Consider the following 12,786-nt stretch of genomic DNA (forward strand, 5'->3'; position numbering starts at 1 on the left):
TGTTATTGGACGCAATAAAGGCATCCCCGTCATACCAAGAGCTGAAAAAAGAGCGTGAGGAGTTTTACATGCCATTGGGGGCCTTAAATAAGCTTTCACACGAACGTCCTCTCACTCTCAGGCATTGGAGGGACTTTAAAAAAAAGGATACGGTCATTCCTCTCGCAATGGCACAAATAAACACAGCCTACTCTTATGTACTGAGAGAAGAGAGGTGGGAAGCAGAAGAAAAAGCAAGGCGAGAACGAAAAGAACTGGGGATTGACGTTTCCACTAGGATTAAGTATGCGGTGTTTAAAGGAAGGGTTCGCGTGGATAAAATGAAGCTGAATGAATTTCTTACGATGGAATTGGACGGCAGGGGCGCTTTGGACGCCAATCGGGATGTCTTGTTGGAGGAGTTTCTTAAGGACCCCAAGAAGCATATTTGCGGTGCGGGAGTATTGGGCGAAATGCAGACATCCGATCGTTACAAGAGGATGGAGAGGACTGTAAGGGATGAAATTGATATGGAAGAGGATGTACGCAGGCTTCACGAGGCTGGTGTGGACAATCTACTGAAGTGGTTGGTGGCTGCTGCGGAGGTAACGGCAAGTGTTCATGAAATCACTAAAAGGTTCCTGGATGCAGCCTTTGATGAAGCGAGGAACCCAAAGAAGTCGAGCGCACCGAGGTAACTGAAGGGATTGTACGCGTCTGTGCGCAGTTCGAGGTGGCACTATGTGGTGGAACTTCCTGGCGGCGAGGGGACGGGAATGGATGTGAGGGAGGGGAAACCACCGCAGTCATGGACGTACAAGGCAGTTGGCGGCACCCTCGAAAAGGATGACGATGTGCAGCAATCCGGTGCAGAGCGTCTCAGGCTGATGGTGCTCACCTCGGACAGGGGATGGCCGTACACGTGGAAATGGAATGAGAATAAATCCACTTGTGACTGCTATGTGAACTGTGAGATGGAGCGAGTGTGGCAGATCGTCAGCGGCGGTCTCACCGAATGGTCCACCCATCACGGTCGGACCGACTTTGAGCCCAAGCAGCGTGTGTTGATTGGGACGCCCGGGATCGGGAAATCGATGGGTGCCGGCTCGTACCTCCTCTACCAGCTGCTGCACTACGATGTGGAGCAACTCCCAATGGTTGTGTGCTTTGTTGGTGGAGTTAAGGCGTAAGTGTTTAACAAGACCATCAAGGCGGTGACAAGATACGTGGGTAGTAAAACATCCAGGAATGTTTTGTATGATTTGGAGCATTTGAAGATGAAAGGGTATGTTATCTACGACGTGACAGAGAAAGGGATGCCAGCGAGTTGGTTTTCACCTTTTAATGAATGGGGCATGATTGTGGTGTCATCGCCAGAGGTAAGCAACTATGAAAAATGGGAGAGACAAAAAGGAGCCGCGCGAATCATCATGAATTGCCCCGCCGAGATGGATGTGAAGGCGATGTGTGCATGGATGAAGCGTGACGAGACTGCGGAGAAAAAAGCGGAATGCTGGAAAGAGGTCAAAGAACGCATGGAGAAAGTGGGGCCGATACCACGTTACATCTTTGATGCGAATAAGTTTATTGCGCAATCTGCTGCCATTGAGGATGCCTTGGATGGTATCAATTCCCGGGATGGTGAAAAGCACTTTACGCATGGGGGAGTGAGACTGTGGTATTCTGGGGATCCGTCTCAAAAGCTCGTGAGGGTTGTCCGAGCAAGAGGAGAAGTCGGTGCTGAGGTATTTCTGAACGCACCGATATCTGTTTGCCTCGAGCGTCGAATACCGCACTATTTTGGGGAACGTGATGAGTGGGAAAGGTAATTTTCTTTTCTGTTGCTGGTATTGGGGTGAGAATACTCTTTTGTCTGAATGTACGGGAGGGTTTGGCTTGCGCGCATTCGTGTTTTGGGGGAGTTTTTCGGTGCATTAGTAGAGGACCTGAAGGAGCTGGGGCCACCAGCACGCCGTGGACGACAGTACGCAGTGCTGAAGGCATATTCTGAAGGGCACCCCACCGAGTTATATGTGGAGTGGTTGCAATGGAATACTGTACAAATACTAATATAAAGCATCGGCTGCTTGCACACCGGAGACGAAGAACTTTCCGCTGGTGGACTTTTTTTCCCTTTGTGAAGCTACCGCGGAAGACGCTGTTTGGGCTGCGGATGACTACGGCGGGTGGGCACCACACGATAACCGGCACTGTGAGGCAGTTCACTGAGTGCCTGGCGGCATATTTTAATGCTTGGGAGGAGTTATCTCGAGACATGTCGTGGGAGATGATTTATGTGCAGCAAGCAGACAGCACGCCGATGAATGGCTGGCGGAGATGTGATGTTGTAAATTCCGATAATGTGAGCGAGGAGGAAAGTCAAAAAATTGCGGCGTTCTGGAAGGAAGAGGTGCGCCAGTACCAAGTGTCAATATCATCCAGAGACTTTAGAAGTGACGAAGCACTCCGAAGTGTGGAAGAACCGTCGAAATAGGAAAACAAATTGGGGAAAGGGCAATTTTGATTTGTGGTAAAGAAATATTGTGGGAGTTATATATTTTTGGATACTTTTGTGTGTGCATGCGGTGAGGGTGCACCAGTCCTATGCGGCAGCACCGAACACAAATGCCAAAATGTCCAACGCTATCGAACATAACAGTGACCGAAGAAATTAGGGAGGGAAAGGGGTTGTTTGGTTTCTGGTGAAAAGTATTGGGTGATTTTCTTATAGTGTGTTAATTGTGTGTGTGCAAAAGAGGCATGATTGGAGAATTGCAGGGTATTTGGGAATCATTGTGGCTGGCGGTGTCACGGCGTTATTGCATTGTCCATTTTATTCTATTGTGTTCTGATTCCCATCACTGACAGAAGCATTTTTAAGGGATGGACGAAGCATAAGTTTTATTGAGGAATCAGTGCGCTCCGTGTGACCGCGTGGGGTGAGACGCCGCGTCATGGGTGAGGATCCGCTTCTGCGTGTGGCTCTTTGGGTGATTGCTCACTTCGTGTGCGTTGTGTTTGCTGCGGGGCTGTGGCCGTATCCCGTATTGCCGGGGGAATCCAGGAGCAGGCAATATTTCCCTTGTGGGTTCTTTTGTTTTGTTGTTGGCGCAATGCAGACGGCATCTACCGGCACCCGGACCAGCCGCGTCGTGCCGGGACACAGTTGTGGCACCATGAGGTGTGGGGGCACGTGCTACCGCGGTGCGGGCATTACGATTTATTTGCGAAAGCACGAGGGAGGACAACAGAGGCACAACTGTGCGTGCTGTAGCAAGTCGGCACTGATGCTCTTTTACTTTGTCGGCACTGGAAACTGAGAGGGTGCGCCCTGCGCCTGTTGCCATGCACTCTCATAGCCACGTTTTGAATGGAGCGTGTTGTTGTTTCTCTGAAGCGGGCTCCGTGTGCCAACGCGACAGGGAAACACGGTTGGCGGTGGCAGGAGTTCTTTCCGGAACGGCACTGGAGTGCAGGGTTCGCGGAGTCGGTCGCTCGCCGAGGTGGGGACAGCTCTCAGGGATTGTCTCGAGGCTGCTCCTCAATGCTGTTGTTGTTGTTGACGGCAAATCGCTGATGGGAGGGCGAGAGATGGTGTGCTGTCGTGTGATTTCTCTCAGTGGCACTCGTTGGAGTGATGCATGTGTGTTTGCCTCGCAGATTTGGTGTTCTGGATCCCTATTTCACGCTATTCGGTGCCGCAGAAGTGGACGGGGAAGTGGTGCTGTCACGAGCTGCACGGGCGTGGTGGACACCATTGCGCGATCCCGTGGATGATCCGAGCAAATCCAAGTGTACCATGCGGTTTGGGTCTACAGGAAAGGAAGAAACAGTGGGCGGCTTAGGGGAGCTGCAATGCACGCGGCGGCAGAAGATGAAATGCATTATTGAGTTTACGTTGACTACAACTTGGATGCTTTTTCTCGAGGTCGTGAATCCTTCCTAATTTACTTGGAGGTGCTTGATGACGCCAGTTGTGGAAGGCATTTTCATTTCATACGAGAATGGCACACGGGAGACAAGGAAGAAGAGAGCGACGCCTTGCCCAAAAGAGCGGCTGCTGGAACGTTGACGAGACTCGGGATTGTCTGCACGGCCAGCTGCTTGCCCTCGGCAGGATGTTCCTTGAGGCGTTCATTGGCGCGGGAGTGAGGTGCACTCACGGACAGGCACCGCAACAACCGTGTCGTTGGTTCTCCGTTGCACGAATGAGACGACGCATGCCAGGCGTGGCAGGTGACGTCCCCTGCGGGCCCTCCCACAAACTCTTCTGTTTCACACCTCGGCATTTTCTGCGCTTTGAAAACCGCTCCCATTGGCCGCCCTCTGTGACACGAGAGCCGCCTGTACTCCTTTCCGCCGCATTGCAGAGTCGTGAGGAGGGCCTGAGGGTGCGTTGAGGAGCCGTGTGGCCTCTTCGAGCACGTCCTCTGTTTTTCATAGGTGTTGAATTTTGTATTACCGAAACGCCACTTGAGTGCTTGCGTCTGAGGCTCGCATGACTGAGAGGCAAACGTGTTTGTGGAGGTGCAGGAGGGCCACGCCATTGGGAGGAGGAAGAGTGAATGGGCGGGTGGATGGTGTCTGTGGCCCATATGTGGTGCCCGACTGGTGCTTCACTTTGTTTGGTGCTATTATCATTTGCATCCACAAAGAATGGCTTTGGGTGCTGCTTTTCCCAACTCTCTTACTGTGTCTGTGTGTTGCGTGTTTGTGGGCATGACTCTTCTTCCGTGCTGTGCATTTGCCGCGTGAGCTGTCGATGGTCTGTGTGAAATATGTGATGGTTTGTGGCATTTTTTGGATTGTGCTTTGATCTGTACCGCCGAATGACAGCCAGACTGGAGGCGTTGCTTTTTTTTTATTGTGATCACGTGCGATGTGTGTTTATTGGGGACTTCTCACGGAAGCGCCACCCAACCTTGTCGTGGAACATATGTATGATGCCACACTTTTTATTGACGCGGAATGAGTTGGCGTTTTGCATGCAATCTTCTGTGCATTCTTGCCCTGGTGCTCCTCATGCATGGCCCATGGAGACGACTGGCTGAGAATTGTCAATGGGCTTCTTGTTGAGTCGAGGGGACCATACCGCCTTGTCTACTCATTGAGAGCCCGGGCGTCACGGATGATGCATGTGGCAGGCAGAACCTCGTGCATGGCGGAAGGAGGAGACTAAGGGCTGGTTGTTTGATTGTTACTGACGAGTCCTGCCTCACTGCTTGGAGGGGGATGTCGTTGTCTGGGGCAACCTGTTTTGTGTGTCCAGACACTGCTTGCGCCGAGTGGCGGGGCGCCGTGTTGGTGTGTGCGGCACCGTCATGCGGGGCGACTGCGTGGCGTTTACGGACTGTGTGGCTGTGGGTTGATGCATGTGGCAGGAGGCGTGTCTGAGGAGAACCCGCGAAAGGAGGAGTGACATGCGTTTGGCGGTGCTGCTGTGCGATGTGCAAGGGAAGAAGAAAAACAAGTGATTTCTGACGCGTCGGTGAGTGTGCCACGGCCACCAATGTTTTTTCAGTGAGAGGGACAGGAGTGAGTGAGACGGAGACTGTGCACATCGACTGCGGCGTGTGGTGCCACAGGATGTGGTTGCCATTGTGAAGGATGAGACGGCCGTCATGCGTGCAGCAGAGCGTCAACTGCATCTTTTTGCCCACAGAGCTTGCTGGTCCTGCGAGGAGGTACAGGCAACCTCTCATCATTGGGCGCTGAGGCTCTTTTCTTCTTTCTTGAGTGGAAGAAACAAGTCTTCTTTCACGTGACGTGCTGGTCTGTATCGGTGCTCCCCACGGGGTATCACGCCGTCGTGTCTTTGCAGTGCAACTCTCGTGCTTCTTCACTGCACACGTGGCTCTGTCATTTGTCTTTTTTGCAGCGCCATTGCCCGCGGTACCTCATTGGGAGGCTGTTCGCTTTTTAAATACTTTACATTTATTTATGCTGTTGGGGGTACTGGGGAATAATGGCTGCGGGGATGGTGCCACTCACTGTGGATGGGTGACGGTGTGTACCGTTGTTGTTGTCTTTCTGCCGCCGCTGCCTTCTCCAATTCTTGGACAGACACGCTAGGAAAGCAAGAAAACAAACGCCAATCGCCACTGTGAAATTGTAAGGCACTGAAAGGACCAACAGCACACACACATATATGCTCTCACGTGTTGCTGCTGTGAAGGCACCCCGCACACACAACCGTTGCCGCGTGACCGGACCCAGCGGAAGGAGGAGGGAAGGAAGAGAGAGTGAGCCGCCGAGGCCCAACATGTCCCGGCGTGTGTTTACTTCCGCGGTGCTTCCTCTCTGCTTTGTGCGGATGTGCTGCGGCCCTGTGGAGCTGTTGTGGAGAGTAATTCAAATTGCGTAATTATCTTTCACTGGAGAGGAATTAATTTCTGATTCAATGGATGCCACGAGGGTGGTCAGTTGTGATTTGTTACGTGTAAATTTTCTTTTTGGAGTGAGTGGTGTTGTTGTGGCCGTTGCTGAAGCGCATTTCAAAAACAACAAGGATGGCAAATCGCGTGTTGGCATTGCTGCAAAGTCGATGGAAGTCAATGGAGGGACGTGGGCGAATGGAACTGGCATGATGTTTGATTATTACGACATTAAAGTTGACCGCCTATTGAGCCCAACGACTATTATGGCTGATGGAGAAACATGTGCTCTTGTCGGGGGTTATGGCGAGTCAGGGGCTCCATGGACGAAGGTGGCTGTTGATGGCTATTGGTCGTCCAGGTATGCGAGGAGCACCGTTTTCTCTGAAGATGATGATAAGGATAAGAGGGAGTTTGAGTGGAATCAATAAACAACTTTGGGAGTTTTTCTTGACAGCTTTTTGAAGGATTTCAAACCCAATGCCGAACCCCACAAACAATTTCTGGGTGGTGGCGGTGCACGCATTCGGCTGGAGGACGATGATTCTTGTGTGCTGCCCATTCAAGCACTTACTAATGGTGGAGAGGTCGTTTCGTTGATCATACTCGCCAACGGTTTAGTGTATGATAAGGAGTTTTCAAATGATAGGAGCCATGAGGGCTGCATCCAGCCTGCGACGCTTGAATGGGAGGGCAAAGGTCTCCGCATGATGACGTCGTGTGAGGACGGCAGCCGCAGGGCTTGCAGGGCGGACGGAAAGGGGGATTCGTTGGACGGAGGCATACGACACTATTTCAGGCGTGTGGGGCAACTCACGGACACGAACAGGGCACGGTGTGCCGGGTGGCTTCGTCAGCGCGACGATCGATGGACAGAAAGTCATCCTCGTCAGCCGGCCGGTATAATCTGGGAAGGAGGGAGAAGAAGAAACGGGTCGGCTTCACTTGTGGCTGACGGACATGAGCTGAATTTATGATGTTGCGCCGATATCCGCTGAGAATGAGAACGTCGCCGCCAGCACTCTGCTGTACACCGCAGACAAAGCGTCATTGCGTAAGGAAGCAAAGAAGGAAAAGTGAAAACTGCGCTGCTCGTACGAGTTCGCTGCTGCGGAGGGAGGTAGGCAGTACAGCATTGCTTTTTTGGACTTGACGGGGAATTTGAAGGAAATGAAGAAGGTGTTGGCTGCCTGGAAGGAAAGGGACGCGTGCATTGCGAGGGAATACGGCTGCGGGAATGAAAAGAATGACAAAAAGCGCAGTGGTTGTGGCGGTGACTTTGGCAAAGGGCTGGTTGGCTTCTTATCCAGCACGTCAACTGTGAATACATGGAGTGGCGAGTGCCCCTGAGTGAATGCAACCGTTCACTGGGCAGTGACAAGTACTCCTGATGGTGGACTGACGTTCCAAGGGTCTAGAGCGTGGGCGAAGTGGCCTGTTGGCGAGCATGGGCAGAAACAGCTGTACCACTTCGCGAACTACAAATTCACTCTTTTGGCGACGGTGTCGGTCCCGGAGGTGATGGAGGGCATCGGCAGCTCCTTTCCTTTGATGAGTGTGAGGATGAATGACCACAAAAGCACGCTGCCCTTTGATCTGTTGTACGCGAAGAAAAATAAGTGGGAGATAATCTTCAACGGCAGTCGTTTGGCGCTGCCGGCGGATGCCAAGTGGGAACTGAACACAACACATAGGGTGGGACTGGAAATGGATTACTTTAAGGAGTTGCTTGTGTACGTGGATGGATTGACGGTATACGACGGTGGTGGTGAGGATTACAGCTTCTTTGAAGAGACAAAAACAGTGTTGGGGTTCCACAGCGTCTCACACTTTTAAATTGGCGGCGACGGCAAAAGGGACTCAGGAAACATTCATGTGACGGTGAGCAACGTCCTGCTGTACAACCGCGCGTTGTACGATGACAAGCTTAAAGCACTAATGAAGACGAAAGCAGTCGCTGCTTCAGAGGCGAGGGTGCCGGCCCCGAAAGGTGCGCCTGAAAGCAGCCACGCAAGTGAATCTTCTGATGAGCCTGCCAATGGGTCCGTCGCCATGGATGAAGCGCGGCAGGAAGCCACATCATCATCACCACAAAGACAGGACTCACCGGCGCAACCATTAGGAAATAAGAAGGGCCCAACAGTTTCCAGGCAAACTTTTTCTTCTGACGTAATTGGTCTTGCCACCCCAGCTGCCAAGGGGGAAATGGAAGAAGAGGCGGCGAGCAGTGGTGGAATGGCGCCTGCGTTGTCTCCGACACCGAGCGCGGGCAGTCGCCAGGAGGTACTTGAAGCCAGGAAACCTTTTGGTGGGGAGCGCCCTGAGGGTGGCCGGGAGCCCTTGCCTCCCAACTTGGCTGCATCGACGATGGGGCAGGCGGGCAAGGCGGATGAAGGCTCTCTGCGGAACGGAACCGAAGACGATTGGACGCAGCACAGAATTTCACTGTATGTTTTGAGGAGCGTGCACAACGAGCCGGCCAATGCCGACACGCTCACGAGCGAAGAACAAGACGCTGACCGTGAAGAGGACACGCATGTCCGCACTGCCGTGGGCACGAACAGCGGCCCCGATTTACTCAACGGCACTTACGCGACGCCCGCGGATGCCACCACAGCCACGCCTGCGTTCAACAGAGACCAGACAATTGTTCACCACAAGGATAACGTGTCGGATGACGTTGGTGCTGCACTGACTCCCACGAGCACAGCGCCTGGGGGGACAGAGACCCCATTGGAGTCCAACGCAGCGCCGCCTTTGGGCAACGACATTTTTGATTCGGAGAATATCACCGAGTTGATGTCCATTGGTTTAGTTGGCGAAAGCACCGTCCATGGATGTGTGTCTCGGGCGTTTTTGCTTCTGCTTTTGGGACTGTGTGGAGTCGTGGCAGGCTCATGAGCCAAAGGGTGTGGATGTGCGGCTCCTCACGGAGAATATTTACCGCTTTTCCCGCGGTCCTTCTTTTGGTTTGTTTTCTATATATATACATATTTTTTGATGTTACATTATCATTGCCTGCTGCTGGTTTTCTACTGGGACAATCATCACTTCTGCTCTTTTCTTCTCTTTAATGTTCGGTTGCTGCATGCCGTCATGAGTGACGTGCTTCCCCTCTTCTTTGATTTTTTTGCCCACACGCGGTGCAGACCTCACTGCTGTGCAGTCCCACCGACTGCACAAAAGGAGGAGTGGAGGGGACAGGCCGGAGGCCGCATGAAACGTGAGGGATGTTGTGTGGACTCGTGGAACAATGTGCTCTTTTTAAAATATATTTCATTAATTTCCTGTTTGTGTGGGTCATACGTAAGTTCTGCCGGAGCCTCACCATTTTTTGTTTTGTTTTTGCCCTTTTGGTGAATTCCAGCGGCTCGTTTCCGTCTGTGCCGTGCCTAGTGTCACTGGGGTTTTCCGTGCCGACGAGTGTGTGCGGAGGGAGCAACGCTGACGGTGACAATGGGAGTGTGGGGAAGGGGCGTGGGAGATGAGCGCTCATTGTTGTTTGTGTTGTTGTCGTTTTACTGCGCCCTCCTGCTTGTTGTTGTTGTGGTGCGTGACTCTCATCGCTGGAGGGACGGTGCGTGGTTGTTTGACTTGTCTCTCTCCTTTGTTTTTTGCTCTGCATTGACGGGGAGTTGGTTTGTGCTGAGGGCGGCACGCAAGTGACAGGAGTGATGGCGATGATGATGACAGGCCGTGTGCTGCTGGTGTGTGCCCCCTGCGGCCCTGATTGGTTTATCGCCCGCCGCTGGCATCCGTCCACTTCACGGAGGAATGGTTGTCCGCGGTGTGACATTCAGTCTTGATGAGGCTCAAACGGAGCATTGGAGACGCAGCTGCGAGTGGTGGTTTGTGGCGAGGGTGGCCGCCCTGAAGTGCTGCCAGCGTGCGGTGCCTCGCGAGGAGGGAGGGCGGGAGCCCGCAATTTGTCTCGTCGACTTGTCGCGGGCGTGATGGTGGCGGCGTGCAGGCCAGTGAGTGGTGTGGTGCTGAGGGTGCCTGGGAAGAGTGCGGATGGATTTCTGCCCAGCAGCTGCACGTGCCGGCGTGTCTCTCCCGCTGTGGATTTGACGGCGGGGGATTCCCCGGCTGTGCGAGGTGATGCGCGCCGGCGGAGAAGTCGCCGGGAGTTAGCTGGAGGGTGTGGGGAGGTGCAGCAGTGAACGACGGGCTGCAGCGCGTAGGCACCGCGAAGGGCGGTTGTGCTCCTTTGCATCTCGCTGGTTGATGTGTGTGTGTGTGTGTGTGTACTTCGCTTGGTGTGTACTGACGCGTGACGAACAACACACCCGCCGTGGCTCCTGCTGGTGGTGGCCGTCGCTGTGTGTACCGGTGCAATGTTCCTACTCCTTGTTCCGTGTGTCTGTGTGCGTGAGTTGTTGTGGTTGGGAGTGACCGCGGCGGGGATGATGGTGCCAGTTACAGTGTGGATGGCGGTGCTCACCGTCTCACCTCTTTACTTGGCTTTTTTCCCCTTTCTCTCCAATTATTGAACACAGACACGCTAGGAAAGAAAGAAAACAAGCGCTAATCGCTACTGTGAAATTGTAAGGGTCTGAAAGAAACAACAGCACACAGACCGCCCACACACACGTATTTATATGCTCTCACGTGTTGCTGCAGTGCAGGCACCCCGCACACACAACCGTCGCTGCGTGACCGGATCCAGCGGAAGGAGGAGGGAAGGAAGAGAGAGTGAGCGGCAGAGGCCCAACATGTCCCGGCGTGTGTTTGCTTCCGCGGTGCTGCTTCTTCTCGTCGTGATGATGTGCTGCACTGGTGAAGCTGCTGTCGCCGGGGGCAGTAAAACAAGAGATGCCATTAATCCATTTACAGGGACGACAAGGATAGATGCTACTTGGAAGGACGTTGAGATCAATACCGAAAGTGCTTCGCTCCGCGTTCCCAGCCTTGTTGAGGTGCAGGGTCATTTATTTGCCGTTTCTGAGGCGCGGTGCGGGGAAAAGAACGGAGCCGGCAGCTGTCCTAGGATTTTGTCAAAGCACCTGGATATAAGTGGTTACTCAATGGATATTTCTACGTCAGATGAAAGTTTGTTTTGCACACAAATTGTGGGCACCGCCGCGAATAATTTTGGGACAACGGAATTTTTGCGACCAACGACGCTTGTGCTTGGGGAGAGTGTTTATATGCTCCTGGGAAACTACAGCCATACAAAGAAGCAGATTCAAGGTAAGAATGAGCCAACCCTTTTACTCGTGAAGGGAACTGTCACGGTGGATGGTGGAAAGAAGAAACTTGTGTGGAATGAGACCCATGTGGTGAAGCCTCAACCCAAAGGAAAATCTGGTTCCTTGACCGAGTTAATTGGCGGTGGAGGATCGGGTGCTGTGATGCGCGACGGCACGCTTGTGTTTCCCATGCAGGCCAAAGGCAACGATGGAACGAGCTTTTTACTGTCCATGAGTTTTGACCCGTCAGACAAAAAATGGGAGCTTTCATCCGAGACGCCTGGTAACGGCTGCAGGGATCCAACCCTGGTGAAGTGGGAAAAATACGAATACGGCGAAAGACTCTTCATGATGGCTCATTGTGCTGGAGGCTACTATGACGTTTACATGTCCACTCCGCATGGAGTCAATTGGATTGATCACTTCCAACCAATTACCCGCGTGTGGGGCAACTCACACAATCGAAAGGGGCACGGTGTCCAGAGTGGATCCACCACCGCAATCATTGAGGGAAGGGAGGTGATGCTCATCACCGCGCCGGTGTATGCGAAGGAGGAAAATGGAAAAGGTCGGCTCCATCTTTGGGTGACGGACAATGCACGTGTGTATGATGTTGGGCTGGTATCCCGTGAAAATGATGACGCCGCCGCCAGCTCGCTGTTGATGAGGGATAATAATAAGGAGTTGATTTCACTGTACGAAAACAAGAGCGACGGAGCATACAATCTTGTTGCTGTGCGTCTGACCGAGAAACTGGTGCGGATAAAGGAAGTGGTGAAGACATGGAAGGATTTGGACGGCGCCTTGCAATCATGCCGTTTCGTTTCCAGCGCCACTGTCGACCCGAGAAAAAAAGGTATGTGCAATGGTCGTGTTCCCACTGACGGGCTTGTTGGCTTCTTGTCTGGTAACTTCTCTGAGAACACATGGAGAGACGAGTACCTCGGGGTGAATGCAACAGTGACGAGTGGGGAGCCAAGGGTTCGCAATGGATGGACATTCAAAGGACCCGGGGCAGGGGCGGTGTGGCCTGTTGGCGACATGGGGCAGACTGTGCCGTACTACTTTGCGAACACCGAGTTCACTCTTGTGGCGACGGTGTCCATCCACGAGGCGCCGAAGGAAGCTAGCAGCCCCATCCCCTTGATTGGCGTGAAGATGAATGACACCAGCAGCACGGTGCTTTTTGGTCTGTCGTACACCCATGACAGGAAGTGGTTGGCCGTTTCTGAGGGTGATGG

At 53.0% G+C, this 12,786-nt stretch overlaps 1 protein-coding gene and 2 pseudogenes across 1 annotated transcript, besides 2 other annotated features; all 3 read left to right on the forward strand.

The window, feature by feature from the left end:
- Nucleotides 1–12,786: part of a sequence feature (areas not merged during assembly with more than two copies in the genome that could not be assigned to a particular haplotype) that runs on past the window's edge.
- Tc00.1047053508061.60 lies at nucleotides 520–2,430 on the forward strand (annotated as a pseudogene).
- On the forward strand, nucleotides 6,234–9,254 carry Tc00.1047053508061.130 (annotated as a pseudogene).
- Nucleotides 10,582–10,602: a microsatellite.
- Tc00.1047053508061.154 (trans-sialidase, putative) lies at nucleotides 10,955–12,786 on the forward strand (the record flags this gene model as incomplete). Its single annotated transcript, XM_809727.1, has 1 exon — nucleotides 10,955–12,786. A coding segment is annotated over one exon (1,832 nt), but the record flags the coding sequence as incomplete, so codon positions are not given.

This window comes from Trypanosoma cruzi, genomic scaffold, assembly GCF_000209065.1.
Source record: "Trypanosoma cruzi strain CL Brener 1047053516627 genomic scaffold, whole genome shotgun sequence".
Lineage (NCBI taxonomy): Eukaryota > Euglenozoa > Kinetoplastea > Trypanosomatida > Trypanosomatidae > Trypanosoma > Trypanosoma cruzi.